The 23,980-nt window shown below is 39.7% G+C and overlaps 1 protein-coding gene across 1 annotated transcript in view; it reads left to right on the top strand.

Moving 5' to 3' along the window:
* The window catches only part of KIF5C (kinesin family member 5C), an 85,129-nt gene that overhangs the window by 10,474 nt on the left and 50,675 nt on the right, over positions 1 to 23,980 (top strand). Inside the window, exons 2-3 of the mRNA XM_026673496.2 lie at positions 4,604 to 4,694; positions 13,187 to 13,260. Of these exons, the coding sequence (XP_026529281.1) occupies positions 4,604 to 4,694; positions 13,187 to 13,260 (165 nt within the window). The remainder of the gene's footprint in view (positions 1 to 4,603; positions 4,695 to 13,186; positions 13,261 to 23,980) is intronic.

Here is a 23,980-nt window from a genome sequence, read left to right as displayed (position 1 = left end):
AATTGTTTGTATAAGATGCAACTATTTTAAATTACAGATGACAAAATTCACTTGGCTACCGGCTTTTGTCAAAATTGGTAATAGAAAACACCTCATGGGAAATGGAGAGGAGTTTTTAAATCATTTTTAAAATGAATATTGCTGGTCTTCACGCAGTGCATTTTCATAACATAAAGTGATGTGATGTGATATGAATATACAGCAGATTAAAGCTTTGATTTGTTCCAAATTTATTTATTTTGAATTTGGAGGTTTTCTAGTTCTGGTTAATAAATGGATGATGATTGCTTTTTCTTTCAAAGCAAGTAGCCAATTGTTTTGGGGTTGTTGTTTTTTTTTTGCTTCAGTGACCTGCTTCAGTATTTAGCTGTTGTCCACAGTGCTTTATGACATTCAGCTGGGTTGCTGCTGCTTCCTCCCTATTTACAAAATTGATTCCCTCCCCCACCCCCCATGAGAGAACTGACTGAAGGCTGAAAATAACATAGCAGGAAAGAAGAATGAATCCCAGAGGTTGGGCTTAGAATAAAACGGAAAGAAATAGCAAAAGAAATCAATGATTAGAAACCATAGTCGATGGGGTCCTGAAAAAAAAAAAGAACATCACGTCCAAGCACAATAGGAGGGAAGCAGAAGAAAAATAATTCTTGTGAGGAAAAAAAAAACATGTAATAGACGGGGCTTGCTACAGTGAGGGGAGGGAAAAGGCCGTACATAAATGAAATTGCATAACCATAGATTATAGAAAGAAGATATCTACATTATTCATGAAAGAATCAGTCATGCTCCTAAACTTAAGCTTTCTGTGATTGATTATTGAAGAATAGAGGATGTGAAGTCAATTCTGATCTTCCTGTTATTGGTATAGAAAGAGCTCTCTGTCCTGGCAATGCCTTTCTCCCCTAATTTATGCTGGTTGCAAAATGCTGAAGGCTGCAGTTCTGCTATTCTGGGTCCTACTCACTAAAAGGATTGAGTTTATTTGGTTCAAGATCAAAATGTAAAATGTTTTTGATCTAAAATCATAAACAAGAGTTCAATACATGAAAGCTAGGTGTATTGAAAAGCACCCCCCAACTATTCTGCCAGCAGGCCTGGAGAAGGCAGAGCAGGATGGAGCCCATTAAATGGCTCCCTGTGATGTGTTGTCACCAGGATCGGGGTGGGGGGGGGTGGGGGGTTATTTTATTATTTTATTAATTTATTCTCTTTTATTAGCTGTATTGTTTTATACATGAGGTTTTTATATTCCTGTAAGCTGCCTTGAGTAACCATGTGCGAATAGACGACAATATAAATTTCCTGAAATAAATAAATATAAAATACATAAATAAAAAATAATTCATATACATGTTTTGGGACAGACAAGTCCAGAGCAAGGGTAACTGGGTGCATATGTGCGTTTGTATCTTCTACTATTTACTAAATTCTGCTATTTAGGTTAAAAAATGCACTGATTCCATCCATACATCACAGTATTAATCTGACCATTGTCTCCAGGAAAAAGAAGCATCTACAAATTTTGGCTTTTTAATGCACTTTTCATTTGTCTTCACTATTTATTTCAATTCCAGATCTTGTTTCTTTCACCCAGTCTTCTAGAATAGGCAGAGGATTTCAGGGAGGTGTTGGGAGTTTTCTTTTGTTCTGAAATGCAAGGAATCTAAGATTTGCAGCTTTGTAATGAGTCCAAACCTGAACATTTGAGAAAATTCCTCCTCTCACAGTGGAGATTTGTACTTAGGCTTGGGTATGATAGAAAACAGCAAGAGAAACTTCCACAGAACTGTGAAATGAAATAATTATTTCTTATCATTGTGAGAGAAAAAAACAGAAATAATACCCTGTCAGAGGCTGCTGAGAAGCTGTCTTGTTCCCAGCAGCCTCTGATAAATGTTTTGAGAACTACACAACTTTCCCTATTAAATGAAGAAACGGTGGTATCTATATTTAATGCACATGGTGCATTTTGTCTAAGCTATCATCCTATGTCATAGTTATTTTGACCTAAAGTAACTATGGTCAGGATTGGTCAATCGGTAGATTCCAATATACTTTAGGAAATTTTAAATCCCTTGCTTTAATTCTGCTACTTGATTGCTTGATACAGAGAATTCTAATATTTTTGCATAGCTTACCTAATAACATGCCTGAAATCATCAATAGGAACATGGATGTGGTGATGCTACACACAACATAGTTTTGGTTGTGCTTCCCCTGACACATTCCGGCAGAACAGTGTCAACACTAGAAATACATCTAAATAATCAGCAACAACAAAATATTATTTTAGATAGGTATAGATTGTGTTTTAAGCAGCTTAAGGTGTGTTGTGATTCAGTAATTCAGGCTTACCTGAAATGTTTTTTTTTCTGTACACTACCCCAAATTCCATATATACCAAGGGTCTTCAAACTTGGCAGGTTTAAGACTTGTGGACTTCAACTCCCAGAATTCCCCAGCTAACATGACTGGAGGAGGAATTCTGGGAGTTGAAGTCCACAAGTCTTAAAGCTGTCACATTTGAAGACCGCTGGTTTAAATGCTTGTGATGTTGGTGAAAAGTCTTTTCTGTAGAATCATTTTGCAGTTGGACATCCTATAAATTAAAGAATTTGTTCCCCCTACTGAATGCTATTTAAAAAAAAAAGATTTCCTACCCTGCCACTGAAAATTAAAAGATAAAGAAATTAGATACATTTATTGTAGTTGGCTTTTTCACAGGATTTAGAATTTCTACATTTGATACCTGGCAAGGATGTTTTGACATATACAGTAGATAACAAAAGTTCTTATCCTTCACTGCTGGTAGAGAATTAATAATAGAAACAACACAGTAAGGGCTGCTGTACAGGAGGTGGAACAAGAAATTTTTATTTCAGTAATATTTTTTTTAAGACAAGCCTTTTAAATGTTTCTTTATTGTAACAGATAAAATCTGACAGATACATTTTCATACATCTTTGTCAAAAACTTGTTTCTTGAGATGTTATTCTATACACTAATGATGAATAACAGTAAAAGGTAGATGTTATAACTAAAGCTGGTTACAATAAGGTTCTTTGTTTAATGTGTTTGGTTTTTATCCTTTATCTTAGCCTTGAGGAAAAGAAATAGGGAGCGGTAGATAACAATTTATGATTATGAAATTCTTATAATTTGCATCTGCAAGGAAGTGTGTGAGTGAGCATCCATTAAATGGATTTTTTTCAGCTCATCACAGCCTCTAGGGAAAGAGTTGTGTCTAAGAGGTGACACAGTTTTAATGACATTGTAACATGTGAAAACCCAGAAGGAGATTTGAGTGTGGCTTATTGATGCCATTAACCTGGTGAAAACTGCTTGAGGAGTTATGTTTTATCTTTACTGTATCAATCATTTTGAATAGCATGAAAGGTTAACATGATGTCTTTCCTCGGAGCAACTGACCTATTTAATTCAGGAAGCAATCCTTAATCTGGTTTAGAGTTTTAGTTAGTTTCTTAATTAGCATATTATATTTCATCTTTCTCCTGCTGCTCATAAGGAACACAGTAGATGTTTCTCCATATTTTAGTATTCTCAAAAGCAGCCTGGTGAAAGAGTTTAGGCTAAGAACTGTGTTCCTGTATCAAGCAAATTCCAAGTTTGTTAGTAGCTTGGTTTACATATAACTAAAAGCCATAAACTATAGCTTAAGAATTACAACAGAGTTCATCCATGAAGTCATGACTAGCTTCATTAACAAGGACATTTACTTTAAAAGTAGTGGCTAATAAGGACTTTAGCTTATTCCCACTAATAACAAAAGAAGACCATGTGACTACCAGTTTAAAAAAAGTTCAGTCAGACCTTCCAACTTCTCAGGGAAAAAAAGATCTCATGAAGTTGGAAGACCTGACCAAACTTTTTTTTAAATGGTAGTCACATGGTCTTCTTTTGTTGCTCCGCACACAGGAGAACTAAGCTGGAAAGCAGGTTAGTGAGGAAATGGGGGTTGCTCTGGGATGGAATGGAAGAGAGGATGTTGCATTGTGATGGCTCTGGAATGGGATGAAAGTGAGGATTATCATTGCTCTGGGTGGAAGTGAGGACTCCCAGCTGATTAGCATGGCTCCCAGTCATACCCCTGCAGCCTCCTCACCTTGAATGACAACCCCAGGAGAGGGTGAGGAGTGGCCAGCAGTAGTGGGATGAACTGGTTAACCGAACTAGGCAAAAAATTAACCAGTTCAACTGAAGCGGTGCGATCTGGCTGAATCCCACTACTGTTTAGAACTTTACAAAAGAGATTTTTAATACTTTAATCAAATCATTCAAATTCTCCAAATTTAGGTTTTAAAAGGAGGAACAAGGTGATATGAAAAATAGTATCAAGCTTTCTGCTTTCTGCTGTCTGCTGTTTCTTGTATACGGATTTGAGTCTGATAAGTCTCTAGAACAGCTGCTAAATATAAGGTGTTTCATAAAAATAATGTGTACTGTTAACCACATTTAGCATATTTTTTAGTAATTTGTAATCCACACGTGAGCATGTGTTTGTTTCATATGAATGTATGCTGTGTTTTTAATTATATTTTTGGCTTTTTTTTCTGAAAATGTCTATTTTTTTTTTTCATTTCAGCAAGGAAAACCCTATGTTTTTGATAGAGTATTGCCTCCCAATACATCCCAGGAACAAGTTTATAATGCCTGTGCCAAACAAATTGTTAAAGGTAAGAGGTTTTTTTTTTTTAAACAACTGCTTTTGTGCTAGAGTAGTAGTTGCTAAGCTGAAGTAGGGAATGTGTAGACATTTCATGTAAAAGGGATGGGCAGATTGTGTAAATGGCCTGCTGGTTTTTAGGGGTGGGTAGGTGGGTTAATTCCAGGGATGGGATCCAACCAGAATAACTACCGGTTCTGTTGCTCTGTGTCATGCGTGCTTTGTGCGTGCGCGTGTGAGTCACACGAGTGCAATTTATGACCTGCTGAGCTGCCCGGACAGCTGAGCGGCACTGCATGCAAGTGTGCAGCGTTTGGAAAAGCCCTTTTTTCCTGCTTTTTCAACCGTAGTTGTGTCACGCAAAGCAGCTGCGGTTGAAAAAGCAGGAAATAAAGGTGAGGAAACAGCCTGGGCAGGTGGGTGGGTGGGTGGGAACAGCAGCAGACATAGAACTAGTTCTATGTATGCTTTCTGTCTGCTGCTCTTCAGAACTACCGGTTCTACAGAGGTGGACAGAACCGGTAGAATCCCACCCCTGGTTAATTCTCCTGATGTGTGAGTGTATAAATAAAATATAGATTCATCTGGAAGTTCATGGATGTTAACAAGCGTTGATGAACCTCCTCTTTCTATTTGGTAGAAGACATTAAAAGTCATGCATATAATTAGAATGACACTCTTTGATGTCATGTCCAGTCCCTGAGCATGTCCAGGGAAAATCCGGGAGCTGGCAATGTAACTATTTGCACAGAATAAACAGATGAGCATGCTGGTTTTCGTCAGGATTTCATCTGTTGCACTGATATGTTTTCTTTAAAAAAATCTAAGTCAACAAACTATCATTTGTTTTCTTTGCTATTATCTACTCTGGGATAAAATCTCAAGTAAGGGCCATGTTCTGGAGGAGGCTGATTAATTTACATAAACCAGGATTCTCTGGTGTTGATCCTCCTGTGAAATTATAGTGCTTATGACCATGGAGCCTCATAGCTAAATATCTTAAATGTATTATTATGATCTTAATGTTACAGGGAATCCACGAGCCTTCTGTTAATTACAAATATTACCTTTTTTGTAATATTTCTTAATGTATATAGTATAATAAGAATATGTTGTATGATAGTGAACAGAAAGTAACTGAAGCAGTATATTGTGCATGAACTTGTAGATAAACCAATATTGAGGCAATTAGTTAGAGCTCTTCATTTAAAGTGATTCACTGTAACTTCTCCATTATGCGGTTGACATGATTAAAGTTTATCCCTTAGCTACTTATACTGCAGATGTGAAACATTTTTCATAATTCCAAAAGAAGAGGATATGTGTAGCTCAGAGCTGAACTATGGAATCCTTGGTGCTCTTTAAATTTGGTTGTTTGTTTGTAGACTTTTCATTACCCACCTACATAACATCATCAGTGTGAGTGAGTTTGGGGTTGCTCGCTGTTTACATACAGCAGCTTATTCTCCCTTTGTGAATTGGAATTCAATTCAGTGAGGGTAATATAAAGTTAGGAAACAAGGAATTATGAATGTATAGCCTATAATTTAGACCACCCTTTATTAGATAGCCATCCATGCTATTGATGTGAATGGTTTATTAAATTGAATGATTAAAAATACCCATTTGATACTAATTGTCATTTCATCAAGTAATTAGCACCACATTAGTGAGCTCTATCAAGGCAGTTCACGGAGCAGAAAATATTCATTCTCCCTCAAGGTACAAAGTACGGTTCTTTACAGGATAATTTCTCTCACTACATGATTTTAAATAAGCATTATTTGTGTAATGACTTTGATTCTGATATCTGTCAAAGAGCGACTTTTTAAAGTTTTGGTAAGATGAGACATTAATCATTATTAATCATTATTAAATGCTGCGAGCATTTAGTATCATTGCAAGATTTGGTTTATTCACACAGAAGATTTACATCTGCAATTTTTCAGAACTGCTTGAAAACATGAGACAATTAGGTTAATAGCTTTTCCTTTTCTCCTCATGAATAATTTAAAATTTTCTCATATTCTCAGGGAATCTAGACTTGGGTCCATTCTTGTAATTGGTGTGAACCTGGTAACACTTAAAAGTTATACTCATTATAGAGGGTGTCATTTTGTTCAGTAATGGTACTGTTTATTTAAAGCTATACCAGTACAGGCAGTCCTCGATTTACGAGCACGATTGAGGCAAAAATTTCTCTTGCTAAGTGAGAAAGTTGTTATGGTTTTGCCCCATTTTATGACCATTCTTGCCACAGTTGTTAAGTGAATCATTTAATCGCAATCATCGTAAATATGAGCCAGTTGCCAAGCATCCAAATTCTGATTGCAAGACCACAGAGATGCAATGGTCGTAAGTGTGAAAAATGGTCATAAGTCACTTTTTTCAGTGCCGTTGCAATCTTGAACATTCACTAAATAAACGAATGTAAGTCAAAGGATACTTGTGGTACAATCTTATTGACATGCAGTTTGGAATATTTGTCTTCATTCAGAAAAGTACATTTGTAGGAGGAAAGATCTGGGTGACAGAACACTAAAAACCTTAGAACTGTGTGGAAGCTTAACACCTCTATCTTCCGTCTTTGCTAGTGAGACTTCAAAGATTCATCTCGTAGAAATGTCCTCACCTTCTATTTTCTTCTCTTTCTCAGGCTGTTTAAAGCAGGGGTCTCCAAACTTGGCAACTTTAAGTCTGGAGGACTTCAACTTCCAGAATTCCCCAGCCAGTTTTGCTGGGGAATTCTGGCTGGGGAATTCTGGGAGTTGAAGTCCTCCAGGGTTAAAGTTGCCAAGGTTGGAGACCCCTGGTTTAGAGAATAGTCCATTTTCTTTTTTTTTCTTTTTTATATTTTTGATATTCAATTTTTAGTTCATCCACAAGCGATGCCATCGTGAAGAGAAAAAACTTTTTCCAAAACAACCACCCAAGTATTTTTAATCAAAAATAATTGCAAAGAATTCCAAAGTTACCAAAGTTCTTTCTTCTATTTCTCTTTCTGGGGTTACTGTTTAATCAAAGAGATCCAATTACAATATATCTTTCTTTAAGGTTCTAGGCAATCTCCTCCTTTTTCAACTTCTGCTCCAATTTTTTTTCCTCTCCCTTCCCACTTACAACAACAATTTTCTTTTAAGTATTCAGAAATCCATACCTCCAATAAGGGTTTTCTGATTTCTTAAGTTATTAAATCCAATGTCCAGGAATCCTTTATCCCTTGGCTTTAACTTTCAAAATAATTTACCTTGAGTGCCCAGATAAATTTTCCAAATCTTCATCTGCTGTTTCTATGGGGTGGGAGAGTGAAGAGAAAAAAAGGTTTTTTTCCCCTTGACAGCTTTCTCCGCCGCTTTCCGATCTTCTTAGGGATACAATGTATCTTCTAGCAATTCAAACGATTCAGTTTCCAGGATGTTTAAAAGTTGTTGATTGACCCGGCTCAGACAGCACTTTCACTTTTCCTGCTTCCTCCAGCACAATCTTACCCGGCTGCCGGCTTCTTCATGGTGGCCATTACTGACCGCCGCTCCACCACCTCGGGAAAAAGGGTTTTTTTCTGGACGAGGAGGGGGTCTGCGACACCCCCAACCCCCTGTCCGGCTCCCCTCTCTCTTCGGCTGCCTCTACAGGGCAGCCATATCCCCCTGACCCGTTTGGATCGGGGGCACCTTGGCGGCAAGCGCAGCAGGAATCGCGGACAGTCGCGAATTCCTGCTGCCACCGAAGCCGCGCAAAACCGGAAGCTAGAATAGTACATTTTCAATGCAGGAAAATGGCTGTCCTATCTGCTGAATCCTAGTTATGGAAAAGAATTAACATTATGTTTGGAATTCATAGAAATAAGAAGTCGCCAATATACATAGGCTAATGGCATTTTCTCTTTTTGTTATAGCTCTTTACAGATCATGTAAATATGTTCAATTCCCACTTTCACATATAAACATGGATCTGAAGTAAATCTGGAAATTGAACTTGCTGCAATCTTGATTTTTTTTTTTTAAAAAAAGACCTTTAAACAAATTTACAGGAGTAATTGTCTACCAGATTCTTCTCAATATCAGTGTCTCAAATATTAACAGCCCAAATAATTTATTTGCATAGCTAACTCTGTTGTATTGTGAGAGAAATTAGACTTAAAAGTCAACATTTATTTTATTTTGTCATAGATATGTAGGAGGAAGACTCACTGAGTTAGGGAGAGGAGTCAAACAGGGAATTAGTTGGGAATTCCTACATCATTGAACCTTATCTAGTCTCTCCCACATGCAAACCATCAGAAGATTCCTGTTTATAGGGTTGAATAATAAAACATCTAATTGAACACTTCACATGTGGGTCTGGTTATTTATACCTGACAGATATTAATTACTATATATAGCCATGTAAAAACCCATCAATAGATAAATATCAGGTTATTAAAATTATTTAATTTTCTTCAACATTATTAAGCAATATTGAAATAATAAATTAGTACAGAATCATATTGGCCAGTCTCCCCTCCTCTTTGATACAAAGCAAATTCAGAAGCCAGTAATTGATGAATTTTGTTAAGCTTATTTAATAGAATATTATGCAGAGAAGCTCCAGTGCTATTCTCAATTTCTTAAGGACAAGAGATGGTAAATACATCTCAGCAACATTCAGATTATTCAAAGTCATTTTAATTTAATTTTAAATTATTTTAGCTCAGCTCCTCTACAATGTACAGCTATGTTTCCTAATTTTGTCCCTCTGAAATAGATCCCATCTGTTTCTTCATGTAGCTACAATAACAATTTGATTTACACTATAATTTTCAATTGAAGAAAGTTAACATAATTTTCATAGCTTGAACTATTTTTTCCTGTTCTTTAAATGGGTGTAATATAAAATAACTTATGAATACAGGTGTTCTTCCAGGAAGATGTAATCATCTTTTTTCCAACAATCCCATTTTGAGTTCTTAATAGATTGAAATCCAATATGTCAATATTCTATGTACTTTAAAAACAATATATCTTATGTAAACTTTTCCTCAATGTAGCTGTTAAAATCTTAGCATCAATAATTAAAAGAGATACCGATCGATAGCAGATAAACTCATAAGATCATTACCAGGCTTCAACATTATGATAATGTAAGTTTTGTAGTATGAAGGTGGCATTTTCATAAGAAACCTGAAATATCTTTGAAAGTATAGGAAATAGTTCACCATGGTTCACCATTTTTTAATACCATGGTTATTTCATCTGGTACACAGATTTCATCGTATCAGTAGTATAACATATTTTTCTGAAATGTTGGGAGTGTAGCCAATTCTGCTGACTGAACATCAAAAATGTCTAGACTTACTTTGATAAAAAAAGGTTTGCTCACTAGCTATATCTCCCCATGTTAGAATATAATTTTGTAAAAAACTTAAAAACAAATAAATAAATAAATTATAATTAATTGCTTCAAAGGAGGCTGTTGCAACTCTATATTAATCAGTGAGTAGATGGAATCAACAAGATTATATTTAGGAGTACAATAAAATAATATAATAACATATTTAGAGGATGATTTCTTAGCAGGTTTTTAGTACTTGGTGATTTTTCAATCCACGATCATCATCCTTTTTTAATGACCCCATAATCCCTTGTGGGGTGGAGTCTGGGCAACTGAATGGAACTGAGTGTTTACTGGCTGGATGCCCTTCCTGTCACCAATGCAGAGTTTTTTTTCAGCAGATATATTCTCATTGTGCCCAGAGAGAGAAATATCTGCCTCTACCTAGGATCGAACTCACAGCCTCCTGATTGTGAGGCAAGAGCTCCACCTCTAGGCCACCGCACCACTCATGTTTCTATCCACAATGTCTATCCATTTTTCCAAACACATCTTTAATATTTCACTCAGGTTAAAAGGTATGAATTTTGAATTCATAGCTTTAAATATTTAACAACCCCCCCCCCCCCCCCCCCCCCCCCCCCCCCCACCCCCCCCCCCCCCCCCCCCACCCCCCCCCCCCCCCCCCCCCCCCCCCCCCCCCCCCCCCCCCCCCCCCCCCCCCCCCCCCCCCCCCCCCCCCCCCCAATTATGTAGCTGCAATTTTTCATTATTAAATTTATTTGCTGCCCATCTCACAATTTTAGGTAACTCTGAGCCCTGTTAATCCAGGGCTGTGGTTTTTTGGGGAGTGGGAGATTTAAATCTGTTGCTTCATTGAGTTTCCAAATTGCTTAAACTAAACCTGCACTGCTCTACAGATAGATGAAACAACATACTCTGGTTTGTAAAAGTTGGCCTGGTCCTGACTAGGAGATAGTAATGGCTATTGAAAAAAAAGAGAGCAATTGATTAGAAAACTTTTGGAAGGTGACCAGTTTCTTTTCAACATTACTATCTATATTTCTCTTATTCTGAATACCTAATCTTTTGGGGTTTAAGGGCTGTATATGGCTGAAAAGAATGGAAGAGCTGTAATCCATTAGGGGGATAGGATTAGGAACAATAGATGAAACCAGAACACAGACTAATTAATTAAATTAAAATGCTATTTTATTTAAATGAATGGGATTAATTTTCAAATATTTGGTAATTTTATTTCTTTGTTACATTCAACATTTCAGTTGTAAAGAGTTTTCAACATCATACTCTAGAATGTGAAAAGTTGTTAGTTCAACATCTTTGCACAAACTGTTGCTATTCTGTTTGTGAGAAAATCCGTGGTCCTAGGATGAATAGAAAATATTCTTGCTAATCCAGAGTTTGCACAGCTCAGCCCAGGTAATACTATAGATTCTGTTTCATCCTGTTCCCTCTTGCACATTATCCTTTTTGTTGTCTCATCATGTAATAATGCTTAGAACAATTACACTTACACAGAGTAAGGATATGCATGTGTGCGTATTATCCCTATGAATGAGTGAAGAAACCCTGGTGAAAATTTTGAAATAATCCTAAAAATATGTCTCCTCAATACTTTTTAGCTTGGGAGAGTCAGCACCATTTCTTTGGACAGCTCCATGAATAGAAAAAAAAATCCTGCCTTTAAGAGCTTTATATCATTATTATTTAGTGCTATATCTATCTCCAAACTATCACTGGTTTACTAAAACATGCCTGTTTGTCAATTTATGTGGAAATTGGAATAGTGAACATATTTCTTTTCAGTAAATACATCAACAGCTTGTGAAATCAAACTATCTAGCAGGTTAGCAAAACTGTTTAATATGCCTACAGCACATTTTTGTTTATTTATATTTTGATTTTAAAATCTAAGGTGTTTGGATCTAATGAACATGATACTGGATTGCATTTCTCAGAAATTTAAATTCACCACAGTTTATCTTACTATTAGACTTATTGCCCATTCAAAAATATATAAGAATAATTTGGGATGTTATTCTATTATTTATAATCAAACATGTGCAGCAGAAAGTTAAAACTCAGCATAAACTTATGAATTTTAGATCAGTATTTAAAATGGGCAGGCTTATTTAAAGCACAAATATCTAGAATGTAGTTGCCCTTCAGTGCTATTTTAATTTGTTTAGAAAGTTATGTCAGTTCTTGTTCCCTGTGCATTGCAGAGAACAGTGTGAAATTGCTTTCCTCTCCAGTTACTTGGCTGATAAAATCCCTTCCCATAAGCCTGCATGTTTTTAAAAATTAAATTGACTTGCACAAAATAGTGTGCGGCCAAAATAGTGACATTTGTGTTATTCTTAATTGTAGATGATAACTTACAACAAAATGTTACAGGACATTCAGATTATGATATTTTATCTGAATTATGTAACTGTTTTTTTAATCCTCTATCTGTTACAGGGGTCCCCAAACTTGGCATCTTTAAGACTTGTGGACTTCAACTCCCGGAATTCTCCAGCCAGCATAGCTAAAGTTGCCAAGTTTGGAGACTTCTGATCTATAATGTTATTGAACTATGAAGACCACCATGAAGTAGTGTGTCATTGCTTTCTTTCATAGGGAACTTTTTTCACTTTTCCAATCTTAACTTGCAGCCCTGATAGTTTCTCGCCCAAGTTCTAACTGGGGCCATTGCTTAACCTTCTTTATTTAGATTAGATGTTGCTTCCTCTGTGCTTTTAGATATACACACTGAAATTCTCAACTTGCTGTGTTTAAGCTTGGGAACAATTTACAGTAGGTCCATCTCTTGGGCTTACATTCCTGCTTGTTTCCAATAAACAAAGAAGTTAAAATATGTACAGGAAGAGAAAAACAGAAAAGTTCTGTAAGCAAAGGTAAAATCTGGACATTATTGAAAGGATCGTTATTTAGAAAAGCATAAAGGATGTTACTGACTATATTAGATCTGGATGCAGAGAAATATTTATTTGTGTTTATCTTCCTTGACAACAGGATACACTTTCCATTAGATGTCTGTAACTGTTTTCTTAATTCTTTCCTCTCCTCTTATTAAATAATAACTAATACATATAATGACTGTTTTTCTTTAGTGATTTGTAGTACTTCATAACAATAAGATATTTTATTGTGTGTTTTTTTAAACAGATGTTCTTGAAGGCTACAATGGAACTATTTTTGCATATGGTCAAACGTCTTCAGGAAAAACACATACTATGGAGGTAAAATTTCATGGCTTTTCATTGCCATTGTGCTATTCTCGGGAAAAGATGCAGTTATTTAAAGAGATGCAGTAGATACACTGGTTTGGTTTTCTATGACCTATGTAAAAATGGAATATCCTAGATATTTTCCAAATCTTTTCCAAATTGAGACTTGGGTAGAGATAAGAATTTTCCAATTTTCCAAAGTTGCCGGGCTGCATACCTATCTCCTAACGATCTGGATAGCTGCAGGAGGCCATGATAATGTTACCAGAAAGATGAGGAGAATTTGGGGTGCCTCTTAAACAAACATACTTTTGGATGGTGTAAAGGGGAAAAGTAAAGGTGGGAGGTCATGGGAGCCAAAAAAAATTTCCATACCTACCTTTATCCCCACCAGAACAACTGAAATTAGGCATCTGTCTTTCAGTATCAAAATAATTGGATTATAGCGGTCTGATTGTGGGTTGTGGGTTGGTGTTTTGTTTTTTTTGGTGGATTTCCAGGAAATGTTACCTCTGCTTCTGGGCTGCCCAAAAGGGCCATTTTGCCACCAAATTGCACTCTCTTAGGATGTAAGTGAGTTTCCTGTGCTCCTGGGGCTGCAATTTACCTGCCCGTTTTTAAACTATGTTTTGGTGATTTGTTTATATTTTATATCATTATTAAGAAAGAAACATTCCTTCTAATTATCTGAGTAAATAAACCTCTGCCTGCCATAAAAGGGAAACCAATCCTTTGGAGTTGCTTTTTATAAAGCAGTTTATTTCTTCAATAGAATATCTACATTTCACATTTAACACTTTTCCTTGTTACTGTTCACAGAACAGATTTGAAAGTACGAGTCAGACAAAGGGATTGTCTTCAAGTTCTCTATAGGGAAATGACACATAGATCTGCCAAATTCTCCTTGGCAGTTACAGCCTCGGATTGCAATAAAAAAAAAAGGAGAAAGGCCTTAGCAGCCTCTTTTTATATGTGTCTCATTACAAGGATTTAAACCTATCGTATGGTAGATGCTTTTAAATCCTCTTTTTAATTCAATCCTTCTTATGTAATGTAAAGCATCCTTTTTGGGAGAGGGGGAAAGTCTCTGTAAGGGGGGAATTATTAATTCCTCAAGTTAAAACCTTTATTATGAAAGACTTCATATTTCAAATGTTAATCCTTCAAGAGTTTCGAGCAATAAATAGCATATGGGGATTTTGTTTGACATGTCCTCCAAAAAGACTATTAACAATATAAAAGTAAATCTGACAATCTGCATTTTTCCTGTCTCTGAAGGTTGAAGTATTATAAAATGACCTTCGTTTTAAATTATGCACTCAGATTCTAAATTGGACCCTTTTTAGAAATTCTCAAATGGAATTAGTCAACAATGAGTCATTTAGTCTTAACAAGCTTGGAAAATAGTTAAATCATTTCTTCTTAACAAAGTATTGCAGTTTAATATATGGTGTCATCATAGTCCTATATCTCATTAGAGGAATGCTATCTATTACTGGAATATCCTTTTATTTAAAAATGTTTGCTTCCCACGTGTTACTTGCTGATGGAGTTCTGATAATTTAGAGGACAATGACAGAGTCAGACAGCTATTCCCTATTTCTTTTTCTTAATTGTTTAGGTTCAAATTCCTTGACCGTCAGTGCAAAAAAGAGCTGCAGAGGGGAACTATGAAAGGGATTGATGTGCTAGATTTTTTTGTTAAATGGTGTAAGGAATATCATACTGCTCGGGTATTGCCATGCTTCTCCATGTAAAGCAATGAATTGGATCAAAGAAGTCACAAAAGCAGTTCAAAATAATAACTAGATGCATTTTTGGTGGCAGCAACCATTTTAGAGTTAATCTAGAGAATAAGAAAATTGGAGTCCACCTAATTCCATTCTTAATTTTATGTTCCCAAATACATTTATAAATATCAATACTGCTTGACTGGCTTGCTTGATTTTCAGTTCAGAGGTTAACATGTTCTGGATGGTATAATTTCTGCCCTTTGATTATCTAAACTGAGGGGTCTTTTTCATCTTTACCAGCTCTGCATATTTTCCAGTATTCCAAATATAGCTATAGCATGGAGTCCTACAGATACCTATTTGGTAGCTTCTTTGGTATTTGAATAATTTTAAATACTTTGGAATTCATATTCCATCTAAAACCTTCTTTATAGAATAACCATTTTAGAAATGTTTTCTAATAAAGATATAAATAGATGGTTAAAAATTGAAATATATGCATGTTATAAGTGAGTAGAATGGAAATGTTACTGATTTAGGCACATGACCATATCAAAATTATAAAACAGATAAAAATGTACAAGAAAATACAAAGAAAGCAAAAGGACATATTCATAAATTGTCACCCCTTCAATTGGCCCAAGCTGATTTAATGCTCTGTCCTCTTTGAACTAGCCTTTGATTTACAGTAAGTCTTACTAGTGACATGAGGTTTGAACCTTATAAAAAGTAAGACTGTGGTATAAATGCTGTAAACATGAATAACTGTTAAGAATATCAATGTTTTAGAACAAGTCACTGTCAATGAAGTTTTTACATTGTTTAAGCCATGACAAAAGGAATCTGGATTCTCTAAAACTGCAGAAAGAATTTTCAATTAAAACGTATTTTGATTTACAATTTGATCCAGATACATTAGTAGCATCTAAAACTCCTAGATTATAGTCAGTGTTAAATTGTGTTCTGAATAATTCTAAATCTACAACTTTTTAAATATCCAATTATACATTATATTGTCAGGGTGGATATCAATTATTTGCAATAACTTTTGAATAAAAAAGGGTTATCCCATATTAGCAAATCAATGGTTAAGCTCTTAAAGAAGATTAAATATGTATCTTAAACACTCAAGATGTGACTAATAACATTTTTTCATGTTTTTGCACTATCTTAGATAATATTTTAATAGAGTTATCAACTTCATTTTTCTGGAACTATAAAGTAAGAAAGGAGGCATTTTGACATATGATATGAAATTGCCCCGCTAGTCTTCCATTTTTATTTTAACACATGCAAGTGAATAATTAGGTTTAACAAAAGGTAATTCAGTTTGAATGTAATTTTGAATCTTAGGCAAAATTTTTGGAAATTTCTGTGCACATTAAAAACAATAGGTCCTATTGTTCACAGGTTATACTAAAAAAGTTTACTTTTTTACAGTGGAAAACTTGTGCTGCCTTAGAATTTCATGAAATTGCAGGTTATCCAGATAACCCAGATATTTCGTTTCTTATCTTGATTTTCTTTTCCAGCTCCCCTGACCTTCCTGTTAGAAAATAGTTCAATCAATTTTATGCTTCATATTCTTAATTCTGAAACCAAATAAATGTATATTGAATTCCTCACATTGGACTATAATGTGAGCAATTGAGAGAGAAATTTTTGAAAATTGGTTTGCATCATTCCGCTTCTTTTGAAATCTGACATTAATCCTCTCAGTCTTAGTACTTTATACTCTGAAATGATTATATCCCTCAATTTGTCTCCATTCAATTTCTCTTATATTCTTTATTACTAAGCACACTTGTACAAAGTATTTGGGTCTCTGTGCTACCCAAATATGTGTGAATATCATTTTGTAGACCTGCAGAATAATAATCAATGGATTTTGATATCTTTCCCATTTTAAATTCCATGTGCCTAATGAAAAATATTAAGTTCTGATGTTTGCAGCATTTTTCATTTTGTGGGAAGGATTTGTATGATGTCCTTTGTTCTTGAAATCATTCTCTTTATGTACCTGTATCCCTTGATGATATATTCAGATTAAGAGCCCAGTATTTCAGCCAGAATGACCATGATCTTAAAATCATGAGGTGTAAGAAGAAAAACCCACATTTTCCATTTCTTATTTGCATATTACATGCTTTTGTTATGCTTGTATTATTGATGCCAAACATAGTTTCATTATTATCCTACCCTTGGCTAATTTCTACTTCTGGGGAAAAGTGAAAAAGGGCATGCAGTCAGGAAAAATATGTTTTATCTTTTTTCCTTTAAAGATCTGAGAAAAGCAAAGGAAGCTGATTGTGCAGGATTTATTGCTAGTGAGGCAGACGCTGCTGGCATTAGGCCTGACCAAACAATCAGCAGATTTATTACACTTCTATATTCCCTTCTTCCATTTCTCATTAATTTCTTACTAGTTGGTAATTCAGTTTTAGTATTTAAGATGAAAGTCTCCCTTTTATTTGTTTTTAATAGCATGGTTGACATTATTACTCTATGTTAAAAAGAATGATTTGGTTTCGGCTTTGCTAGAGTTGGAGGTGAATTGTAGATTGATATCGGGCTCCTTTGTAGAAATTCTGTGGTATTGTTTAATACCAGTATATTAACATTAATATAAATTAGCCATCTTATTTATGGTTTTCCTTGACTAAGTAGCAGATGAGTACAGGTAGTCCTCAACTTAATGGCCACAAATGAGCCCAAACATTCTCCTCCATGCTGCAGCGAGAGCCCAGGATGGGTAGACTCCTTCTTATGACATCATTAAGCTGAGTCTGTACTTGTATATAAAAAGCCAGCCCCTGAGAGCCATCGACGAGCAGCGGCCATCTTTGAGTGTAGTCTCTTCAGACACAAGGTGAGTAGCCATTTTAAGTAGCCTGGCAGCCATTTTCAGGGCTCCAAAGACCCAATTCCACCCTCTGCCATCCTTAAGCACTTTTGAGAGCCATTCTCTCAACGCTTGAGTCTTGCTTATTTTAAAATGGATCAGGACAGTGCTCATGCAGAGCTCCCCCCCCCAGTGGAACAGGCCCTCCAACCCACTAAAAGGAAAAGATGCAGACAATGTACTGCTCAGAGGGAAATAGCTGCAAAAATCAGAGCTAAGGCTCTAGCCCCTAAGAAGGCAACTCAGGCTGAATTGAAGGCAGAGAAACGCAGACATGCGGCTCTAGAGAGACAATTTAATAAGACTATTCAACAAATGAGAGGGAAACTGCAACAGGTTTCCCAGCCAGTCAAACATCAGGGTTTCCAGAGAAGGCCCCCCAGGGGAGCAAGTTGTTCATGGAGCCTTTGGACCACCCCTGTCTGGTCCCCTGATGCATTTGAGGAACAACCACAGGATTTCAGCAGTCTGGGCCATATTTCCAGCAAACTTCTGGGCCTTATGCCCCCTCTCTTCCCTCCAGAGTTCAGGCCTCCCAGATCAGGCCGGAAGCTACTTTCATGCCCACTGCAGCTGGCCTTCGGCTCTCCACTACCTTTGATAACAGGTCCAGGGAGATCCAAGATGTTGTTTCTTTAGCCATTAGACAGGGATTGGCTGAAGGTTTTCAACAGATTCTTCAGCCTCTGGAAAGGGTTCAGGCCCTTCTCCCTTCTCAGTCTATGGCTTCCTTACCTCCGCAATGAGATTTTCACAGACCCCAAGACCTCAGGGACCATTCTTCACAGGCAGAATGGGAGGAGAATGAAGGGGAAGAGAGTGCCTCCCCATCTGAACACAGTTGCTCCTCTCGTTCAGAGCGCGAAGAGGGCGAAATCTGTGATCTCAATCTTTCAGAGGAAGAAGACTCTCATCCAGATCAGCCCTCCTCTGCATTAGTCTTTAAACCAGCCCTCTTTAAACCCCTATTTAGCAAGGCCATGGTCACTGCCAAGCTGTCACCTGAGGAAGCAGCACCTGAACCACAAGGGGAACCCTCCGGGCAAGGAGACTCGCTCTTCTCCAAGCCAGTAGCACACACGGAGGTTTTGCCTTCTCCCCTTTTGTTTCTCGACTGGTCAAGGAAAAGTGTGCTTCCCCTTCGGCAAGTCCTCATCCATCATCTTTGGACAAGCAGCTCTACAATGTTAGCACATCCCTAGCCAATGCCAATGCAGTGCCCTCAGTATACACTCCGGTTGTGGCATCATTCTCCTCTTCTGGCACTCCCACTGAGCCAAAGGATGTCCTTAAACCAGAGGACAAGCATTCCGAACAGACCCTCAAGCGCAACCACCAAGCAGCTGTGTGGGCTGTTCGGGCTTCGACTGCTGCATCATTTTTCACGAGGGCATCTCTACGATGGCTGCACCAACTGCAGGACCGATTGCCTGCCTCTGACCTCAGGTCTCATCAGGACCTTAACAAAATTATAGCAGCGTCTGAATTCACTGCGGGTGACACCCTCAATTCTGCCAAATTTGCATCAAGGGCCATGGCATCTTCAGTGGCGGCAAGAAGGCTTCTGTGTCTCTGAAATTGGCAGGCGGAGTCATGCCGCAAATGGAATCTGGCCTCTGCCCCCTGTGCAGGAGACAAGCTTTTCGGCTAGGCTCTAGAGCCGTATCTCATTGAGACCAGAGATAAACGTAAAATTCTTTCTTCCTCGGGGAAAAAAGCTGACTATCGCCCACCTCCTTATCGCCCACCTGCCTTTCAGGCGGAGTCCACCTCCCGCTTTCCTCGGCCACAGAGGGCGTATTCTCAACGCCAAGACCAACATCAACCACCTGGCAGACAGCAACCTTCTGCTGGTAAACAGCCCTTTCAGGGGGGAGGGGGTCGTGCCTTCCGTCGCTCTAAATAATACCTTGTTCTCCCCACCCATCGGAGGTCACTTAGCCTTCTTTGCCTCCAAATGAGAGGAGTCAACGACAGATGCCTGGGTGCTCAACACTGTTAGGTCAGGGCTACAATTGGAATTTCTAACGTTACCCCCAGACATTTTTTTGATTTATCCCGTTTCACAGGACACTTCAAGGAGAACCCTTATGAATTCGGCCATTCAACACCTACTCGACATAAGGGTTATTCAACCAGTTCCCACCTTACAACGGGGGCGTGGATTTTACTCTCTTCTTTTTGTTGTTCCCAAAGCCTCGCGAGGGGGGTGGCGATCCATCCTTGACCTAAAATTAATTTGTTAAATACAGGTGATTTAAAATGCAGACACTGCTTTCTATCTTAGAGAGCGTTCGGGAGGGCAACCTCCTCTCTTCCATTGATCTCACGGAGGCTTACCTCCACATCCCCATCTGGCCTCATCATCGCCAGTTTCTCTGTTTCTGTTACCAGAATGCCCACTTCCAGTATCGAGCCCTTCCCTCATCGGCTCCAAGGGTCTTCTAGCAGCATTGGTGGCTTCACTCTGTTCTGTTCCAGTGAGGATCCAATGCTACTTGGAGATGTTGATACTGTCCTCCATCCACTCGGCCCATCGGGGCTTACAAATTACCCTGTCTTTCCTCCTCACCCACGACCAAATTGCTACACTTGGGAGCAGTCATCTACATGACTTTGTGCCAGGTTTTCCTGTCTCCAGATTGTGGAAAAAGCCTTGCAGAGATCATCAGCCAGATTCAACAACAACAGACTGTTCCACTGTTGCTGCTGTCCAAACTACTGGGGAAGATGGGCTCCTGTATTGGCATTGTCCTGTGGGCACAGCTTCACTCCTGGTCGCTCCAATGGTTCCTGCTCCCCTTTCAATGAGCAGGAACCAGCCACTCGTCAATCAAGGTTGTGCTCTCTCAACAGTCCCTCAATTGGTGGCTCTCCCCGTCCCTCTGGAAGGGGCTCCAATTCAAGGAACCAGACAAGCTAGTAATCACCACAGATGCCAGCATTCTGAATTGGGGCTCCCATATGGGAGGGTCAGATAGCTCAAGGGGTTTGGTCCAGATCAGACAGCACCCACCCCATAAATTTGTTAGAGCTCAGAGCTATCTCTCTGATTCTCAACCATTTCAGAGCCTCGGTGACTGGCTCCCATGTTCTCGTGTTGATGGACAATATGGTTGCAAAGGCACATGTCAACAGATGGGGGAACGAGATCCAAGGCACTTATGAGGGAGGCAGAATGTTTGGGGTTATGGGCAGAGAAACACCTGCCGTCGATCTCAGCAGATCACATTTCCGGAGTCGATAATTCCCAAGCCGACTGACTGAGCAGGAGTTTAGTCGACCAGGCAGAATGGTCCATTCCTCCATCCCTATTCAGGGATCTTTCTCTCAGATTCGGAACTCTGGAGGTGGATCTCTTCTCCACTCCTCAAAATGCCCAAGTCAACAGATTCTTCACCAGGTTTCCTTGCCAGGGAGCAGAGGGGACCAATGCTCTTCGTTGCAAATGGCCCGTGGGTCTCCTCTACGCCTTTCCCCCTCTTCCCATCATTCCGGCGGTCATACTGAAGCTGTTGGCGGAACGAGCGGAGCTAATTCTCCTGGCACCCTATTGGCCAAGGAGGCCCTGGTTTGCAGACCTGGTCAACCTGTCTGTGGCTTCCCCTTGGAGGATCCCGGCCCTTCTCCTGGAAGCCGTTCGGATCATCCAGTGTGTGGGAGGTGCTTCAGTCTGCGTCGTTGTAGGCTGAGCTTAATTACTGAGGATTGCTCCGCCCTTCATCACGTGGCTGCCTTGCAATCCCCAGTTTACGCTCAGCCTTCGTGAGGTTAGGCTGTGTATCACCCACTCTTTGGCCGATTCAAGCAGGTTCAAGATGCACACCCTACAGTCCATTCTACTGGGCATCAGGCAGGGGGACTGGCTAGCCTCTATAGACCTTTCAGAGGTGTCTCTTCACTCCCAATCCGGCCCTTCCATTCCAAATTCTTCAGATTCTGCTACAACCACCGCCACTTCCAATATGTGGCTCTTCCCTTTGGGTTTGCCCCTGCCCCGAGGATCTTCACTAAGGTCCTCGCGTCTCTGGCGGCCCACCTCAGGAACCTCCCGGTTCGTCTCCATTGTTACCTGGATGACATCCTTGTCCTGTCCCACCCCAGACTCCAAGCAGGGAAGGATGTCAGAGCTACCCTCTCTGCCCTCCAAGACCATGGGTTCCTGGCAAAAGAGCCGACTGTTACCACCTACACGGATCACCCCTTGGGGTCCGTCATTGACTCAGTTTGAGGAAAGGTTTCCCTTTCCTCGGAAAGATTCATTAACATTCAGGAAACCGTCAAACAAATCAGACGTTCAAGAAGGGTAACACCTTTGGAATTGTCTAAGATACTAGGTAAAATGGTCTCATGTATTTCCATTGTTCCCTGGGCCCGGTTACACACCAGGTCCCTACAGTGGTTCCTGCTCCCGTTCCAACGGTCCGGCAGAAGCAATTCAAAGGCCACGGTCAAGGTGCCTTCAAGGGTCCTCACGTCTCTCCTCTGGTGAACCAGTCCCGCCATCAACAAGGGACATGGCTTCAAGGAGCCCCAACGCCTCACCCTCACCACAGACGCCAGCCTGTCCGGATGGGGCGATCACATCAACCTTCCACAGGGCACAGGAACTTACACTTCCGAACTTCTGCCCCAATCCCTCGCGGGAAAGGGAGAAGCTCTGGCACACCCTGGACGTAAGACGGGCCCTCTGCATTTACATTAAACGTACCCAATCCTTCAGGAGATCCGAATCCCTATTCCTCTCCTTTCAGCCCAAATCATTAGGCCACAAAGTGTCCCCGTCAACCATCGGCCGCTGGATTAGAGCTACTATTTCCAAGGCATACTTGTCCCAGGCCCTGCCGGTTCCCAGCAGAATAACGGCACACTCCACCAGAAGTGCTGCTACCTCTGCAGCTGGGGCCACCCAGGCTCCAACTGCTGATATTGGTCGGACGGCCACTTGGGCCTTCCCATCTCCCTTCATTAGACATTATAAGATCGACATATTTGCCTCGGCAGAAGCTTCGTTTGGTAGACGAGTCCTCCAGCGAGTCCTCGAGGAACCACAGGGATCACAGAACCAGACGGAGTCCCCCCCGTAGGACAGCCAAGCTTTGGTATGTCCCACACACTGGATGATCCGAACGGCTTCCAGGAGAATGGGCGTTGGTTCTTACCTGACACGCCATTTCTCTGGGAGCCGTGAGGATCATCCAGCCCCACCCTTATTAGTTTTCCGTCTGGTGGGGTCTTGTTTCGGCCAATGAACCCCTTAGCATAGTAAGAGGAGAGCAGGAATTTCTATTCACTCTCGACTTCGCGTAAACTGGGGATTGCAAGGCAGCCACGTGATGAAGGGAGGAGCAATCCTCAGTAATTAAACTCAGCCTACAACGACGCAGACTGAAGCACCTCCCACACACTGGATGATCCTCACGGCTCCCAGAGAAATGGCGTGTCAGGTAAGAACCAACGCCCAATCTCATCTCCCTGCACCAAGGGGCCCTGATCCATCTGGAGCCCCTATGGCTCAAGCTGACCATGTGGTGCTTGAGCGGCAGCAGCTAAGGGAGGCTAATCTCCCAGAGGGGATTATCCTCACCATCCAGGCGTCTCGCAAACCTACGAGGCGCCTTTATGATGCCACCTGGAGGGTTTTCTCCCAATGGTGCCTCAAGGAGGGTCTCTCCTTCCTCAGCCCAGTTGGCAGAGGTTCTTATATTCCTTCAGGATGGCTTGGAGAAATGTTTAGCCTCCAGTACCTTACATCGCCAGGTAGCGGCTCTCTCCTCAGTTCTTTCATGGGGTTCGCTTCCTTCCTTGTCCCATCACCCCTTGGTCAGGAGATTTTTGAAAGGGGCTTTCAACCTACACCCTCCTGTGGTGCACAGGCATCCTTCATGGAAGCTAATTCTTAATGCCCCTGGTTCTTAATGCCCTTACGAAGCCCCCCCTTTGAACCCCTTAGAACAGTGTCTCTCCAATTCCTAACTCTAAAGGGAGTTTTCCTCATTTCTATCACTTCAGCCAGAAGGGTGTCAAAACTGGCCGCCCTTTCTATCAGGCAGGATCTTTGCATCTTTCACAGTGATAGGGTTGTTCTCCGTCTGGA

This window comes from Notechis scutatus, chromosome 1 (assembly GCF_049901735.1).
Source record: "Notechis scutatus isolate UNSWTSFEM ecotype Mainland chromosome 1, rNotScu1.2, whole genome shotgun sequence".
In the NCBI taxonomy this organism is placed as follows: Eukaryota; Metazoa; Chordata; class Lepidosauria; order Squamata; family Elapidae; genus Notechis; species Notechis scutatus.
This window is presented reverse-complemented; position numbering and strand designations above follow the sequence as displayed.